The 17915-nt window shown below is 49.5% G+C and overlaps 1 protein-coding gene across 4 annotated transcripts in view; it reads left to right on the plus strand.

The window, feature by feature from the left end:
* TUBGCP3 (tubulin gamma complex associated protein 3) overlaps window positions 1-17915 on the plus strand; it is a 60657-nt gene extending 42742 nt beyond the window's left edge. For all 4 annotated transcript variants that reach the window (XM_033435022.2, XM_004273596.4, XM_033435023.2 and 1 more), the window contains 5 exons: window positions 6857-6945; window positions 7071-7202; window positions 10389-10529; window positions 14550-14666; window positions 16815-17915. In XM_033435022.2, coding sequence (XP_033290913.1) covers window positions 6857-6945; window positions 7071-7202; window positions 10389-10529; window positions 14550-14666; window positions 16815-16973 — 638 coding nt within the window. In that variant the 3' untranslated portion in view covers window positions 16974-17915. The remainder of the gene's footprint in view (window positions 1-6856; window positions 6946-7070; window positions 7203-10388; window positions 10530-14549; window positions 14667-16814) is intronic.

Below are 17915 nucleotides of genomic sequence, written 5' to 3' on the forward strand. Positions count from 1 at the left end.
AAAGTATTTCAACAAATTATGTCTCCAGAGAAGAACCACACGGTCATACTGTTAATCCTTTGGTGAAAGCAGTTCCTAAAAGAGGCGCAGTTGTTTGCGGAAAGGCTGCATGAGCTCTGCTTGTTTACTAGGTCGAGGCTCCTCCCTGGGCAGCTCCCAGAGTTCCAGAACTGTGACACCCCAGAAGCTGGGGGCTGGTGGGTACCTGTCCACGTGGTAACACGCGGAATCACAGGTTTACTGGCGTCCAGGCTTTCTGTCTTCCTGGCGGGACTCGGCGAGTGGTCGTGATGCTCTTAGGCTCCTGGCCGAGCTTCCTCCGGACTCACTTCGAGACGATTAATGGTAGGGTCCCTCTGAAGTAGCTGAGAAGGAATCAAGAGGGGGCGTTTTCTTTGAAAGCCTCTCGTGGTTGTGGACGGTAAATATGCCTTCAGCGTCCATTTTCTAGTCGATGAGGGCGGAGGTGCTGGCTCCTGGCTCTGCCTCTGCCGCCCTCCCCGGAAGTCACGCGGTCGGAAGTCACACGGTCGGTGCGCCTGCCAGGTGTCCACTGGGCCTGCCCTCTCCCCTTCCCTGCGAGCACAGGGGTCTCATCTTCCTCAGTGTCTGATCGAGATCATTTCAGCACAGTGCAGATATTTGTCATTGTATCACTCTTCTCCTTTCGAAGTAAACAGCTGTATTATTATTATTATTATTTTAATATAAATTTATTTATTTTTGGCTGTGTTGGGTCTTCGTTTCTGTGCGAGGGCTTTCTCCAGTTGCGGCGAGCGGGGACCACTCTTCATTGCAGTGCGCGGGCCTCTCACTGTCACGGCCTCTTGTGTTGCGGAGCACAGGCTCCAGACGCGCAGGCTCAGTAGTTGTGGCTCACCGGCTTAGTTGCTCTGCGGCATTTGGGATCTTCCAAGACCAGGGGTCGAACCCGTGTCCCCTGCATTGGCAGGCGGACTCTCAACCGCTGCGCCACCAGGGAAGCCCAACAACTGTATTATTTTTAGCTGTGGGAAATCTGAGCTCTGTAACGGATCCAAGTATTAGCTGGTTCTGATACGTTTTTCTGATTTGGATATCAGCAATGTCTATGCAAATTGGCTTTTCTCTTATTTTGAATAGTCAGCAATGAGTTTTGCTTTCTACTTGAAGATAACTAATGCATTTATTTGATCAGTTTTCTGTAATTTTAACATAACTTGATCCTATTGTATCGTGTTCAGTTTCAGCTTCTTTCACTGAGCCTCTTCCCTTGTCATTAAAACTTCTTCTAACATATTTTTAATAGCATAATATTGCCTCCTGTGGACATATCATTTTATCTTTCCTCTTCGGTTGGGTATATAGTTTTTTTGTTGGTTTTTTTTTACTATTTTTCCACTAATATAAATAATGCCATAAGCTTTGTGTAAATATATATTTATATGCCTCTGAATGTTTCTTTAGAATAGGTGAATTGGAATTGCTGGGTTAACAGATACGAATCTTAGTTTTACTTTACATTTACTAATACTTTTATTTCTTAGTATTTATATTTTAACTCTGTTGGTACATATTGTCAGATTACTTTTCAGGAAAGTTTGTACCTGAAAAGTTTGTACCAATTTAATTTACATCCCCGTAAGCACAGCTGCCACTGGTTGATAGTTGTCTGTATTGCTGTTTTCTTTCTTCTTTTTTTTTTTTTTTGACTAACATTGGAGATTATGTTCAAACTGTCAATTTGATAGGTGAAAATGGAAGTTCATTTTATTTATTTGTTTTGTATGAATTAAAAAAATTTTTTTGGCCACACCCCATGGCATGCGAGATCTAAGTTCTCTGACAAGGGATCGAACCCATGCCCCCTGCAGTGGAAGCGTGGAGTCCTAACCACTGGACCACCAGGGAATTCCCTGGAAGTTCATTTTAATTCCTTTTAATGCTTTTTAAATTATCTTTGAATGTAAACTCTTTCTTTCTTTTGTCATTTGTGTTTGTTTTTTCAGGAAATTGTTTTTTTGCCCATGTTTCTGTTGGAGTGCAGCCTTCTTACCTTTAACTTATAAGGAAGTGTTTTAGTTATTAACGGCCAGGCAACTTGATGAACAGAGATCAACCAGGTAGTTAGTCTTTTTAACACAGCAGATTTAGAAATTTCCCATCAACCATAAATCTGAGGCAAAAATACAGGAAGATTCCAGAAAATGCTTCTGAAAGCAGCCCATGGAGTCCTTCACATATGCATGTGTGTGTTTGGTCATGTGCACAGTATCCATGATCATTATCCCAGATATAATTTTAATAATATTCATCAAAATAAGTTGTTTGGAGTAAATAGTTACACCTGAAAATGATTTGCTTAGAGCAAGAGAGCTAAATTTGCCATTTAGCTAGACAGAAAAGATTATTGATCTGAAATGGTTTAAAGATTTTTTTCCTTTAAAAAGAAATGGAAGTTCTTTTGTTAGATTCAGTTAATCTAAAAACTGTTGCTATTAGTGGCAACTAAATGTGTATTTCAGATAACATTTAACAGATGAAATAGACAAATACAGAACTACAGGTAAATGAGCTTCCTGCCTCTTTCTCAGCCTTTGTGTCCTGGGGGCAGGGAGTGCATGGAGCTTCCCCTCCCCAAAGAATGGTGTTAAAATAGTCTCTGTTTTGGTCCTCCTACGGGGAGGAGGTAGGGGAAGTGGTCGGCTCCCCTGCTGGCACGGGACTTGTTTTCCTTTCTTGGTGATTGATATGATAATGATTCATCTTACAGTTGGCCTTCTAGGCTTAGTGGAATGGTGGCTCAAAGATGAGTAGATGTTTTTCTCTTTGAAAGTTCCTTTTTGTGTCTGTTGTTTCTGTCCACGTGTGTGAGTAGGTAGTCCTCAGTGATTACACGCCTGTGACGTGTTCTCTTCTTGTTTGCCAGACTGCTAGGTTGAGTGGTTAGCGCTCTGCCCGGATTCTGGGCTGTGGCCTCGGGCTGGTTCTTAGTCTTCTGCCTCAGAGGCCTCGTCTGGGTGGGGGCTGGCTGGCAGCACTTGCCTTCAAGGGTTGCCAGGATGGAATCTGCGCAGCGCTCAGCCCAGTACCCCTCGGGGAGCCCCACGTGGACAGGTGTCCTCACACTTGCCTGGTAGACAGAGGACGCCAGACGGTGTCTGCAGGAGGCCCTGACTGGTGACCAGAGGTCTTGTACCCAGGAGACAGGAAAGACCCAGGGTCTTACCAACCTCCTTTGACTCCATAGCCTTGAGAAATGAATCTCATGGGTAATTTGGTGAAGTCACTTTTAAATATCATCCCTTCAGCTGTAGATAAAAGTTGAAGGAGGTGATTTTGAAATTGTGAATAAATTGTTTTAGGGTATTTTTTAGAAAGAAACTTTTGTAATTTTTAACAACACTCAAGGCTATTTCCAGTGCATCTCCAGTTGGGCAGAAGCTTCTGGGAAAGATGTCCAAACCACACGGTCAAGCCTGTGAGAGCTGCTGGTGTATTTTAAAGCCCTGAAGTCCCTCCCGCAGCCTTGAGGGGCAGTAGAGGATTGCAGACAGGTCTAACGTCTCACACCTAAGTCTGCCGGAGGGGAGATGGTCATTCTTGGTGTCTGTAAAGCCGTCTGCCGCCACGCTAGTCCAGCGGGAGAGGTACTGTATTTATGTATTTATTGGACCTCGGGGTGAATGTTGCTTTGCTTTTGGAAGTTTTAGAATTATATGGTTATTTGTGGTTCAATTATAAAAACACAAGTGCTTCTATTTTAAGTATGTTTTAAGTGTATTTTCAAGGTTCTGGGTAAAGAGATTCAAGGGCTGTTTCAGGTGTAAGCTGTATTTTTTAGGAGTTAAAGGACCAAAGTATACCTTGTGAATTCAGTCTCCGTATCAGTTGGGTTCGTAGTCGTTAGAGCCTTACCTGGGCAGTGAGCAGTTCCGAATCCGTCGGCTCAGAGCGCTTGCTCTCTCCCGTGCGGAAGGGAAGCACTGTGGTGGTAGAGGGAGGGCAGGCTTTACCCGTGGGTTATTTCGCCAGATCCCTTTTCAGGAGGCAGTGCCCTCGGGCCCCTTCACTCTCGGAGGCTTTCTCTTAGGAGGAGGGTGCATCAAAGATGCTGTCCTCCGTGCTCCCTTCAGACTGGAGAGCAGATCAGTTTTCTAGAGTGAGAATACATTTGGTAGTACTTGAAGACTATGAAGAAAATAACACTCATTTTACCATTGTTGCCAAATTTGCCTTTGGTCGCGGAAGCCTCTGGAAGAGGATGTGAGTGAAATAGTCCAGGCGTAGCTGGCGCAGCTTGTCCCCTTAAAGTCTGAGGGTCGAGACGATTCATTCAGCAGGCAACGGTTGGCCTACTCGGTGCCGCCCGTCCTTGGTATCCAGTGGTGGATGTGACAGAAAGGTCCCTGTGGTCAGGAAGCGTCTTGTCTCGCAGGCAAGCTGGACGTGTCAGCAGGCACTTAGAGCGCTTTGATCGTCGTTTGAAGTGGGGAAGACCAGGTGCTGTGGGAGTACGGGAGGGAGACCCCCACCAGCTGGTGTCATAGGACGGAGGGGCCCCCGGGCTGGCATCTGGAGGTGAGTGCCTTAGACGGGAAGAGTGGGGAGCGGGGCAGGGCCGGGGGCCGGCAGAAGAGCGTGTTCAGAAGGGGGGCTGGGCCAGGTGCAAGGGCCTCGAGGCCCAGTGAGCCGGTGTGACTTCAGTGCAGCAGGGGCCAGGGAGGCTCCGCCCCGAGGGCTGAGCTTGGAGGCCAGCAGACTGGCCCACCATGACAAGCGTTACGCAGCCCGGGGAGCCTGCAGCCTCGGGGCTGAGAGCCGTGGGGTGGGAGGTGTGGCCAGGGTGGACCCCTGGGCCTCTGCTTCCGGGCACTGTGGGAGGAGCGGGGCCGGGCTGCCAGGTCAGGCTCACCTGTGTGAGATGTTTTTAAGGGCAAATGGATCTGCAGCCCAAGACAGATCTGGGCAGGAGGAAAAGACTTCAGCCTAGGTGATAGTTAGAGGAGACCCAGACTGCACAGAGCAGTGAAACCTGGAGTCGCACTTCTTCCCTGATGTGTGGAAGATGGTCCTGGAGCTGGAGGCTGGCAAGTGGCCGCAGATGTGCTCTTGCCTCTGCACTGACCCAGGCCCCCGGGCAGCGCTCAGCGTTCTCACGTCATCCGCCGGGAGCCGGGATGAGACCTACCGTTCTGCCTGCGATCTTAAACTTTCTATGGTGGGAAAATGTCAGGCTGGGTTAGTGTAAACTGCAGACCCGTCTCACGAGGCTGGGAAACAGGCTGCCCCCCTTTGCTGTGAGTGCGGGCAGAGCTGTGCCCTCGGAAGTGGTGAGGTTGTGCTGGACGAGGCCTCAGAGACGCTGGGCTTCCGGGAAAGTTCCACCCGAGGTCTGTGATGACATGAAGAACAGTAAACAAACAGACCCTTCCACTCGGGGTTTCTAGACTATTTCGTATCACAGACCGTTTCATGGAACTTTGCCGCTCTACGAAGAAATCCCATCACACTGAGAAAGATCTGGAGAATCGGACTGGCACGCGCCCGCATGCCTGTGGGATGTTTGAATGTACACGGACGGCTCTCCAGGGGGACTGCCTGGCGTCGGGGGTGGGGCACAGCCCGCCGTTCCAGCTCTGGTTAAACCCCAGATGGAGTTGCACACTGGGGTTACTTCTCTGAGAAGCTTACCTAAACCATAATGCAGATGAATATGGCTTAAAACAGCATGTTCTTACGCCTTTTTACATTGAAAAGTCATTTTAGTGAAATAGACTTTGAGTGCTAGACTAGAAGTCTTAGCCCCTCTGATGGTTTTAGTAGGAAAAGTACATCCTTCACTCTGGACTTACAAATGAAATAGGAAGCTTATAGCTGTCTTTCAGAAGAATGTTTACCATATTATGGATTGCAGATTCCTGATGGTACGGGGGACGGCAGGCTTTGGAGCCTGTGCCGATCTTCTGAGGTGGCCGTGCTGTTTCTTCCCTGGCCGAGGAGGGCCTGTTAGACAAGCCAGAATCCCCACAAGTGTCTCTTAGTCCTCAGCTTGTAGAAGGCAGTAGTTTTTCAAGTATACAGCACACTGTTGTTTTTTTCACATCTGTTTATACGTCGCTCCGTCATTACTCTTTGAGGAAGGGACAAGAATGATTTCTCAGATAACCGCATGCAGCGACAAGTGAGTTATCCAGGTAGTTAATTGAAGGCCCTTGGAGCGGTAACAGAAATATGTCCAGTCTGACCCATATTAAAGTCATTCCCCCAATGGAGCCTTCAGGGACAGTAGTATCCCATAATAGTCCAGCGGAGTCTCTGAACAAAAATGAAAAGTCCAAGCAGAGAATGCTGCTCCCTGGTGACCCTCCAGCCTTTTCCTGGTTTTATAATCTCACAAAGAACAGGAGTGGAGTCTGGGCCCTGCCCACCCCCTCCAAGTTCATGCTTCTCTCAGGTGACAAGGTCACATTCGGTACTTAAGGAAATGTCATTTTTGTCGCCAAATAGCTAGGGAATAGTAAAAGTCTCACACACAGTAGGCAGACTGACTGACTGTAAAGAAACCATAAAATTGAGCTTATATTTATTCAAGATATTGCATCATTATAAAACAGAATTTCTCTACTCTTCAAATACAGTTATTTCATTTTATGCCATTTCTTGTTAGATCCTTATATTCCGTAAAGTAATCTGTCACCGCGTGATTGGGTGGCTAAGTACGTGTTTACATAGCACAGAGATGGACTCTGGAAAGGCGGGTTCCTGCTTTAGGGGTCGAGAGTGAAAGTGAGGGCGTTTGGGGGAAGACAGCTTGCAGGTGGCCAGGAGGGCGGGCTGTGCTGGTGTCCGACGGCGGTGTCCGGCTCTCTTGCAGAATTCTCTGGGGTGCTGCACCACTGTCACATTCTGGCTTCCGAGATGGTCCATTTCATCCATCAGATGCAGTATTACATTACATTTGAGGTACGTTCAAATCAGCCCTCGATTCTGGTTGAGATCATCTTGTCTCAGGCCGTCGTGCTGTGCTTCGTAGAAGGTGCTGCGCCAGCGTGGCGTCAGCACCTCCCTCAGGCTCTCGTCATTTCCAGGTGCTTGAGTGCTCTTGGGATGAACTTTGGAACAAAGTGCAGCAGGCCCAGGACCTGGACCACATCATCGCCGCGCACGAGGCCTTCCTGGACACCGTCATCTCCCGCTGTCTGCTGGACGCCGACTCCAGGGTAAGACGAGAACAGACGGTCAGCCAGTCCTTCCCTTGGGCTCGTCCCCTGGTGCGGCCACAGCCCTGATAGCCGGGACAGTCTTGCTGTTAGTGTGATGTTTCCCCTCAGGGTTGGAGCAGTAGTGCTCAGGTGAGAACGTGCCTTGAACTGGGCATGAAAGGCTGAAGACTGGTGGCGCCCATCCACCTCCTGGGGTGGCAGCGATGTCCTCGCGTGCTGCTCAGGGGGGAGTCGTCCTGAGGGATGGCAGTGCGAGAACAAGCATTCAGAGCCCATCCCTCAGTTCAGGGGGTATGGACGGAGGCCAGGCCTTCCGGAGCCTCTGGCGGCAGAGTCAGGACAGGCTGTCTGGATAAACCCCTGCTTGTTTGCTGACACTCCTTCCTGTAGGCCCTGCTGCAAGTTGCATGTTCCATGTGGCAAGTCTTCCCGGAGCTTAGATTTTATTCAGAGATCTGGGAAAATAAGGAACACTTTGCTTTCACTTGAGACAAATGTGAAGTAGGAAGCAAAATTTCAAGTACATTTTTGACGTTAAATGTGCGACTTTAAAGACATTTCAGGATTGCAGAGGGCTGCTTCCCACTAAACCTCCACCCGCTGCAGGGGTCCTTCTGTGGGAACACGCTGTTTCGTCGGATTTCTTTTTTAGTAGACGCTTTAGTAGATATTTGCCAGAAGCGTGTGTGCGTTTGCACTCCCAGCAGCAGGTGCGTGAGAGTCCGTTTTCCTGCAGCCTCGCCAACAGAACATGTTGTCATACTTTTAAATTTTTGCCAGTGTGATAGATAGGTGAGAAATTGTATCTTAGTGCTGGTTTTTAATCATTTTTTATAACATCTTTATTGGAGTATAATTGCTTTACAATGGTATGTTAGTTTCTGCTGTATAACAAAGTGAATCAGCTGTACTTGTCTGATTTTTTTAGTATATCTGGTTAGCCATCCATGGCTGGGAAAACAGGTATTTTGATATGCCAGATTTCATTATTAGAGAATTATTGATCATGTGTGCTTCTTTATAGATGCTTCAGATCAAAGATGCTTCTATATAGAATGTTTTATAAATATATTGGAACAGTGGCACAGGAGTAATTTAAAATGCTTGGAGCGTAAGGAGAACTTAGGAAGCGCACACCTCAGGGCTTTCAGCCTCGATCACTGCACCTCGTCTGTATCAGGCTGGCGCTGTGGGCAGGTCCTGTCAGGGGTCTGCCTGCTGACACGCTCATGTTCAGTCCAGGTAGATGAGTGTCCAGGGCCCGACCTGATGGGCTGCGGGCGTTCGCTGCCACCATGTCCTTGTCCACTCGCACAGCGCGGGGCACTGCGGGCAGGTGGACCTAAGGCTCCGTCCTACTTCTCAGCTTTTGACCCCGGCGTTCCCGTGTTTTGAAAGAGCACGACACCCCTCTCTCTTCCCTACATTTGTGAGAATTAAATTGCGTGCTGCTCGTAAGCCGTCACCATAGTGCCTGGCACATGTGAGTTGCTACTGTTTTTAAACAATTAAAAGTCATCTTGTGTGTGTGTGTTTTGCAGGGAGATTTACGATCGTTAGATCTAATGCTTTTTAGAAAACGTGCGAAGGGCTGGGGGTTGTCCCCAAGCTGGCGAATCAGGAGCACACGCACCTGCCAGTGGCGGTGTCTCTGCCCGTTTGCACATGTGGAAGTTCCATTGTAAACAGCTAGAGGCCACGCTGCTCACTGCTAAAGATGTCTACGGGGATGAACAGAATCCAAGCGAGAAAATATTTTCGCCTGTAACGTGATTTTCTCATGATAGTAAATGTTTACGTGTGAGTTGGTCCTGGCTAAATTCATGGAAGGAGTCGTTTGCTGAAGGCCTTAATGATCTTTTCTGAAATGGTCCGTCTGCTGAGGGTTTTACTTTTAATTTGATGGTTTATTTAAAGTAATCACTAGAGGGTTTTTTGTTTTTTAAGAAACCCAATATATAAAACAAATTAAGGCAGTCTGTTACTGACATAAATTAAATGTATTTTTCTTACGTCACTTAGTAAGAAAAACAAGGCTGTTTGATACACGTAATTTTGAAGTTGGAGGTTGTGACAGGTGTGTGTATACATTTTCGTAATTTCTACTTGTGCATTCTTGAGAGAAATCCTGAGTTACACTGTAAATTGTCGCAAACCGGTGTCAGCACAGAAGGCACTTCCATCGCCGCCCTGTCTGAACAGATTGCTGACAACAGAAGCACATGTTGCACTCTTAGCTTGGAGTAAACAGCAGTAAGTCACCCCAGCTCCAAAAATAGTCAATTTTTATTTGACTACAATAAAGAAACAAACTAGAGGAAATAAATCCTTGTTAAAAAGTCGTCTCCAGCTTTTGTTTTGATTTTGTGTTACGGCTGAGGCCCCACCAGGAACAGGCAGCTCTGAGCCGAGCGCACTGCTTGCTGTCCACGAAAGACCCCGTGGGTGTTGGCTCTCATGTTACCTTTCAGCCCCCTGCCCCTTCCCCTCCGCCGGTGTCGTGGTGCTCGCCGTACAGCCTTGGGTTAGGATGTGTATGGTGCGTGGATATCGTTTGGTGTACATGCAAGACTGTGTGCTGTGGTCTCCTTTCCGTGCCGCACTAGAGAGAGAATGCATGACCTGCGGTAGGTGTGTGCCCTGAGGAACCCTGTGAATTAGGGAGACGCACTGTCGCCCTTGGTTTAAAACCATCCTTTCATTCCTGGTGTAAAGCATGATACCTTTTTCTAAAAAACCTTGCAGGATTTGTTTTTTATACTTTTTCAAGAATTTCCTCTCTCATATTCTCCATGTCTGGTTTTGGTATGTACCACCAAAAGAAAACAAAAGTGTTTCCATCCCTTCCCCTCGCTTTCTGACCCTCGAGCAGTCCCGCTGCGGGCGCGGCTGCGCGCTCCACACTGTGGAGTCGGGCAGCACCTTGGGTTGCCAGGTCTCAGTGAGGATGGGAGGTGATTCAGTGAGAGCCTGGGCTCTGCCTGCTTGCTGTTGCTATGGTGATTCAGAATTCGCGTATTTGCCAGGACCGGGTGTTCAGTCAGTGTCTGCTGATGCATGAATGAACAGCTAAAGAGCGCCTTGAGAATTTCACTAAGTGTCAGTATTTTATTTGAAAAACTTAGTAATAAGCGTGTTGGGGGCTCTGTTCATGAAAAGAAAAAACTTGTCCTCTCTCCCCAGGCACTTTTAAACCAGCTGAGGGCCGTGTTTGATCAAATCATCGAGCTTCAGAACACTCAAGATGCCATCTACAGAGCCGCCCTGGAGGAGCTGCAGAGGCGCCTGCAGTTCGAGGAGAAGAAGCAGCAGCGTGGAGCCGAGGTATGGTTCTGGTGCTGGTGGGCTTGGGCTCATCCGCTTAGACAGTGAGCTGGTGGGGCTCATGCGCTTAGACAGTGAGCTGTTGCCGCAGCGATTCCCAGCGCAGCAGACTCTGCCGCTGAAATGTCACTGAGGCTGTGGTCGTAGCCGCGTCCGGCCGGGGTCCTGAGCGGCTCTGGACTCTTACAGGGAGCGGGCACCATCGCTGTCCTCAGCTTTCAAAATCAGTGAGGGCAGAGTTCACGGGAAGCTCTGGTCTCTTGCCAGCGTTCCTCAGTCAAGTGTCGAGACGTTCGTCTGCGTCGGTGTCTCCGCTGGGCGGTGCCCGACCCTGCGTCGCTCTCGTGGAGCCGGCGGGCGCGTCGGCTGTTTTCAGTCACCTTACTGAGTGGTTCATGTCCTTCATGACCTTGAAGTACAAAGGTTTATTGAATGAGTTTGAGTCTTTATGGGATGTCTTGTATTGGATATAATCTGTACAGTCGTTCACTTTTTCAAGATGCTTATTCTTGGGGTGGTGACAGACAGATTGCTCAGTTGATGCGGTTGGATTAGTTTTATTTTTGAGTATTCCCTTACAGTCTGCGTTAGAGGATCGTTAACTTGGAAGGGACACAGCGCATCGTGTGCGTGTCGTGCCTTCAGGGTGTTCTAGAGATGGGTGTACTGCTCACTTTGTTTGCATCGCCGGGAGCAGGGGTTTGTGGCTGAAATGTCAGAGTTGGCGACCCCCCGCCCCCGGGGCCTCCCGGCCGGGCCCGCCCAGGAAGCCTGCGCACCAGGCAGACTGAAGGCCACAACCCCGTCACCAGCTTTGAGCCTTTGCTGACTTGACCTCTCTGAGACCAGTTTCCTGGTTTGTAGAATGGGAGTGATAATAAACAAACAGACTCCCCTGGAGCTCCTTACTTTCATGTGCTGGTGTATGTCAGCTGTTAAGTGTCCAGTGAATCCCGCCATGGCCGTGGTTTCTCAAACTGCCCACTTGCCCAGAGCTCTGCCCTTCTGGGGAATCGCTGAGCTGGGAGTCTGCGCTCTGGGGGCGCCCAGGCTCACTCCCCAGACTGTTACCCGTCAGCGCCTCGGAGCAGATCTGCCTGATAAGGCAGGTTATTCAGCGTGTTTGTTCAGACGTGCTTGGGATACGCGGGAGAGGCGAGAGCTGCGAGTGTACCCGAGGAGTGGTTAACGTTCGTGAGGCAGGGTGATCTGCGCACTGTCATCAGACCTGAGGCCCCCGCAGGCTGGAGGGGCTGTGCAGGACGGCTCGGAGGGCCCAGGGCGCCTGGTCGGGGGCCTCTGCCCGCCCCTGCCGCAGCGTTCCGCACTGCTGCTGCTGGGCAAGGGCTCCCGGGCGCCTCTTCCTCCTTCAGTCCCTGCCCTCAGTTTTCTGCTTTCTTCCCACTTCTCAAAACCGTGTGTGATAATATGTCCAATTCAAATTTAGGGCTAAAGGCCTTTTCTTTCTTCTTTTTTCTGTCTCACAATTGGAAATCTTGTTTTCTAGCAGGAGCTCACCCAGCTCTTTGTTCTCTGACTCCACCTGCCCCCCACACACCTGTACACACCTGTACACACCTGTACACACCACTCTCTCAGAACAGGCATCTTGACCCTCCCCCCACAGTGCAGCAGCCATGCGATTTCCCAGCCACGTGTCCGCTCCTGCAGGGTGACCTCCCTGAAATAGCTATTCCCGTAAGGTTTTGCCACCAGCTCAGCACCCAGTTAGATTAATTGGTTTCATTTTTGCTTTTAATTATTAGGGATAGCTTTTATTTATAAAACAAAATTGAATTTAACTATGTAAAATCGTTACCTGGCTGCAAGTACAAGACGAAGTGTTTGGACGCAGCCGCTGTGCTGCTGATGTGAACGTGCATGTCAGCCCAGCTGTGACGCGTGTGCCGCATTGTGACACTGCATCATGCTATCCACTTAGAGTTCTTGTGCTTTTTTATATGTATGTACTACAGTAAAATAGAATATTTAGAAATCGTGTTCGAAAAGACAAAAGGTGGCAGGGAAAGGATAGAAAGTAATATAAGTTTAGTAATTACTTCATCTTTTAAAACCCAGCATCAAGAGATACTTTTTAAAGCTCATGAAGTAAGTAAAACAGACGTACATACGTTAAAGATACGGACATGGAAATAATGTCTCCTAAAATCAGGCCGCAAGAAGGGGCGCTCATCGTTCGCGCTCAGGCTGGTTAACGCTGTCTGAAGAAATAGAGCACAGGGACGGCCCGCTGTGTGAAGCTGTCCTTTTAAAGGCAGCCACTGAACAGACTTAGAAGCCCCTGGTTGTCAGAAGAAACACAGACCACGTGGTAAAAGACGACCACCGTCAGGGAGACCGGAAAGCGTCTCGCTGGTGAGATGACGGTGAGACCAGGCGTGTCTGTCCTGTCAACAGAGGCAGCGGGGCTGAGCCCACCGCATGAAAGGAGAGGCCTCTGGGTAACCTCTGGGCTGGGGCTGCCCTCTGGACCCGTCGCCTGCTCGCCGTCTGGGCAGACCTGCTTGGTCGGGAGGTTCTGGGACAGAAGAGACAGGACAGGGTGGAAAGGACGGACGACGCACCGGGCACTGAAGTTGTCCAGAGGGAAGCAGCTTGCCGTCGAGATCACAAGGCAGTAGAGAGGACAGGGCCAGCTTGTGATGGAAGATGGGGTTGCGGTGAGGTCCCGCCACGGACGGAGGGCCGGAGGGGCGCTAGAGGTGGCCTGTGTCTCTCAGGCCGCGGAGCGATTCTGAAAATGCGCAACCCTCATGCCGACGGAAATAAACGGGGAGAGAGTCACCCAGACGCCCGCTGAAGCCACTGGGGAAGCAGCGAAACCCGGAGGCGGCCGGGCAGCAGGAGGTGGGCCCCGGTGAGATGAGGGTGAGCGTGGACAGAGGGCGTCTCCGGCCCAGGGGGAGCAGAACAAGCCGGGCACCTCCTGGGAGGCCGTGGGGGGAAGACAGACACACCGAGGCGGTGCGGAAATGCCGCCTGCTGTCTGGCTCGGACCCGTGAAGTCAGCCTGCACACGGGAGGGAGATGAAGGGCTTTCTCTGGACAGAGGGCAAATTCTAGGCAGAGCAGTGGCTCAGCAAGGAGCAAAGTTGCTTATCAGCAGCTCTGCCACAGGAAAGGGAGCGGCCGGACCTCGGCGGCTGGCGTGGAGAGCGCTGTGCTCGTGCGCCAGTTCAGTCACAGGGAGGGAAGTGTCCAGAGCCTGCTTGGGAAGCTCTGTGAAGTTGACGCCAGATGCGAGAATCCTTATACCAGACCTAGGTTGTACATGTTGATGGAAGAAGTCTTACAGAAAATACAGTGGAAACATTTAACAGAATACTGAGAGAATAATTCACCAAGACTGGGGTTTATTTAAGGAATGCAGGGGTTCAAGAGGTCTATTCATGTAATTTACCATGTTAATTGATAAGAAGTGATCCTGTGATAATTCCTGCGTGTGCTGGCTGGAAAGCAGCTAGTCAGCGTCACCAGTGATCGAGAACAGTCTTTTACACGCATCACGGCTAAGGGAAACGGTAAGAACCGTTCCCGTTCAAGTCAGGAGTTAATGCAACGTGTGAGGGTGCCAGTGCTTTGAACCGTCGGGTTCAGTTTACAGACACGTAAAGTATCGGCACTGAAATACGTACAAAATGACAGACAGATACAGGCTGTTTGTTACAGCATTGTTTCTACTAGCAGAAGACTGGTGAGCTGTGAGAAATCGTCTGCATTGTGGGATGTCACAGAATGTTAACACTGGGGCTGATGAACATTACTAAGAACAGTGAGGGAGTTCTACGGTACTCATGTGTGTTGATGTAAAATACTTCTGAGGTATGTTTTAATTGAAAAAAGTAAGCTAGAGAGCAGTTCGGCATCAGAAAACGACCATGGACGTTTCCAGCGGCACAGAGGGGTGGAAGTCAGCGCCCCGCCACTAACACGCTCCTCAGCCCCGCCCCCCAGCGTCTTCCATCCGGAGTCTAACCCGTCTGCTTCTCTCACTCTCAGGGCCAGTGGGGGGTGACGGCCGCAGAAGAAGAGCAGGAGAGCCAGAGGGTCCGGGAGTTCCAGGAGTCGATACCAAGGCTGTGCTCGCAGCTGCGCATACTGACGCATTTCTACCAGGTGCGTGTCCAGCGACAGGGTGCCGCCCGCGTCACAGTAACGGACGCTCGATGCCAGATGACGGAAGGGGCGTCGTTCCAGCCGGTCCGGCCTCTGCCGCTGGGTGGGAGTCTTGCCCTCGGTGCTGTCTGACCTCTGGTGGCCCTTCCTTCCCGTGGTTGCTCTGGTGGGCGCGGCTCTGCGGCCGCCTCCTCTGCGGACAGGCGGGGAGCGTGCGGGGAGCGTGTGGGGAGCGTGCGGGACGGGCCTCAGGCTGCTGGGCCGCGGAGGCCACACGCTCTGCTCTGCTTTGTCTCTTTTGAGGGTTTGGTTTCTGATTTCATGTTTCTCAAGGTGATGTTAGTGCTGGAAATAGAGATGAAAAGATTTTATGAAGAGTTCTTCCACTCAGTTCTGGTAACTAATTAGACAAATCAGGCGTTGAACCCCAGACCTTGAAAACTTATGTTTCCGTGCCATGTATTCATTGTTTCCGAATTCTGACTGAAACGCCACGACCCTGTTCCCTAGGCATCTAGTTTGCTTCCCAAGGTCCTCATACTTTTTAGTTTTGAATTTCTCTTCTGCATAACTAAGGGGTAAATTTGTCCCTTTTGTAAGTGGCCTCACTTTGGCATTGGCCTCCTGTTACCTTTCTGTTGAAAACACGTTTCATAAATGGTGGCAATGACTGGTTTATGTCCAATGCAAAAATATATCTATTGGGCAGGTGTTTTGATGATGAAGCGCTGTCTTGACCCAGGTCCTGTATGTGGTGTGGGTTCATAATTCTCAGAAATGGGTGCCTCGTGGTTACGTTCGTGCTGTTAATTAAGATAGTTGCCCAGCTGCAGAGGAGTACTCAATAACTTAAAATGTGTCCAAGTGCTGATTTCTAAAAGGACAGTGGTGGTTACATGTTTTCCCGGTAGAGTTAATACAGTTTTTAAAAAGTAATCTTAATGTAATCCCAGCATTACTTAACATTACAGTCTTGTAAATCACTACCGTTCAGACTTCTTTTCTTGATCACGTAAGTCCTTTGCTGTCTTCTTTGTGTCGGTGGCTGAAACACTATAGAGTCTTAACAGCCATCCGTGCTTTGCTGCTTGTGAGCGGCCCTGGGCCCGGCCCCGCGGGAAGGCATGTCCTCACGTGTCCAGGTGGAGGCGTCCTTCGTCGGCATGTTTCAGTTTCACGCTCACGAGAAGCCCTGGCGGTGTTTTGAGCAGCGTGGTTCCTTAGGGACTTTCTCCCAAGTCCTCCTTACCCAGAGAGATGGTGACACGTGCACACGCACGCAGGCAGTGTGTTCGCTCAGTGTAAAGTGACTAGTGTCGCATACACGCGTCTGCACGCGTCCCAGCTCCCAGGAGCTCCACCAGAAGCAAGGGTGGGGGGCAGTGTCCACCTCGAGAGTTCGGGAAGGATGGACAAGGGTGTGTCGGTGACCTTTTCTCTGCCGATCAGAGCTTTCCCAAGCGCTTCCCCTGAGCAGGTGACGGTCAGCTGACGTGAGATGGGTGGGGGGGTTGGCAGGGATGGGAGGTGTCCTCAGTGACTCAGCCCGGACAGAAGCAGTTGGGAATTCTGTTCTGTTAAAGTTGAGTGAACGTCTCTCACACCCTGTCGTCGTCTTTGCAAACCCCCCAATGAGGAGGTGATGTGGCCGCACTGCCCGCCCTCGGGGGCAGCCGCAGCCCGACACCCCCAAAGGCACCGGGGCCCCGAGCCATGGTTTACATCACGTGTCTGTTCCTGGTGTTCTCAATTTGTCCTCCCATCAGGGCTGTATGATTAAATACTCTTTCATAACTCATGTGAAATATGAAGTGTCACACTGAAGTTATCTATTCAAAATTTAAAAAATAGGATGTTTTCCCACCAGTTGCTTTGCTGTTTTGCTCATTCTTGTAGAACTTAAGGGCAGAAAGGAAAAATCTGTTGGTTAGTTCTTTTCCATGAAATTACTGTTGTGAATTTGCATTTGTGGAAATGGGCATCTCTTCCCCGTGGGGCTGCCCTTGACTGGGTGAACTCTGGTCCCAGGAACAGCCGCTAGGGTGGGTGTTGGTGGAAATAACCGCGGAGGGGGTTAAAGGCGGGGCGGTGGTGTGGGCAGCTCCTCCCTGGACCTGAGATGGGCGTGTGTCCCCCGCGTCTCTCCAGGGCATCGTGCAGCAGTTCCTGGTGTTGCTGACGACCAGCCCCGACGAGAGCCTGCGCTTCCTGAGCTTCCGGCTGGATTTCAACGAGCATTACCGCGCCCGGGAGCCGCGGCTCCGCGTGTCCCTGGGCGCCAGGGGCCGGCGCAGCTCCCACACGTGAGGCCCCGGCCCTGCCTCCGGGCGGCAGGTACCGCTGCAGGCGTCGTCATGGAAACGCTCGCATCGCATCCTCGGGGACCGCCTGCTGCCCTCGATCCTGGCAACCTCGACAGCCCGGCGTCGGGCCGGCGGCAGAGTCGTGCTTTCCTACGTTGGAGTTGAATATATTCGTAATATCACTACGTTAAAGAGGCTGGCTTGCACTATTCAAATTTATTTTTCAAAGTCTTCATATTTAAAAGATACCACACTTTGTTGAGGCTTTTAAGCTCTCCGTGATATAATTCATATTTGTCACTTTTTGAAAAAAACCACAGTTTCTTTTAGAGAAAATTAGGGTGATGGATATTCATCAGTTAGGATGGTGACATCGTTGCTGTTTCCCTGGCATCCTCTTCAGAGGCAATTTTTGTTAATGTCATCAAATTACATTGAAACCAAATGTCCCTACTAAAGAAATATAGAGAGCATTTTATTTTGGTTTTTAGTGTTGTAAAATATTAACCTCTGTAAGGACCTTTCTATCAGTGCATTTACACGTGTTCTTTTTTTCTCTTCCTTCAAAGTTTACATTTTTATATTTAATTTACTCTCAGATAACTTGGAAAATAGTGTAGAAAAGGAGCAGGAGTGATGTAGACAAAACATCCTTAAGCCTAGATTTCTTGAACCATCAGCTGAATCAACATGTAAATATGGATGACTAAGAAAGGTAATGAAGTATTTTATTTTCAAGATTCTGAGAAGCATTGGAAAGAAATTGTCTTGAACCATGAAGATTTCCTTTTTCCTTGCCTATGTTTTCATTGTAAATATTTATATACTACTGCCCAGATGCTGGGGGGACATTTTTTGTAAAAATGTCATATCGAGTCGCATAAATCTGCCTTTATCATGTTGCGTAAGTGAAAACTTAGAAAATTAAAACCGATTATCTTTCCGA

Source organism: Orcinus orca, chromosome 18, assembly GCF_937001465.1.
Source record: "Orcinus orca chromosome 18, mOrcOrc1.1, whole genome shotgun sequence".
In the NCBI taxonomy this organism is placed as follows: domain Eukaryota; kingdom Metazoa; phylum Chordata; class Mammalia; order Artiodactyla; family Delphinidae; genus Orcinus; species Orcinus orca.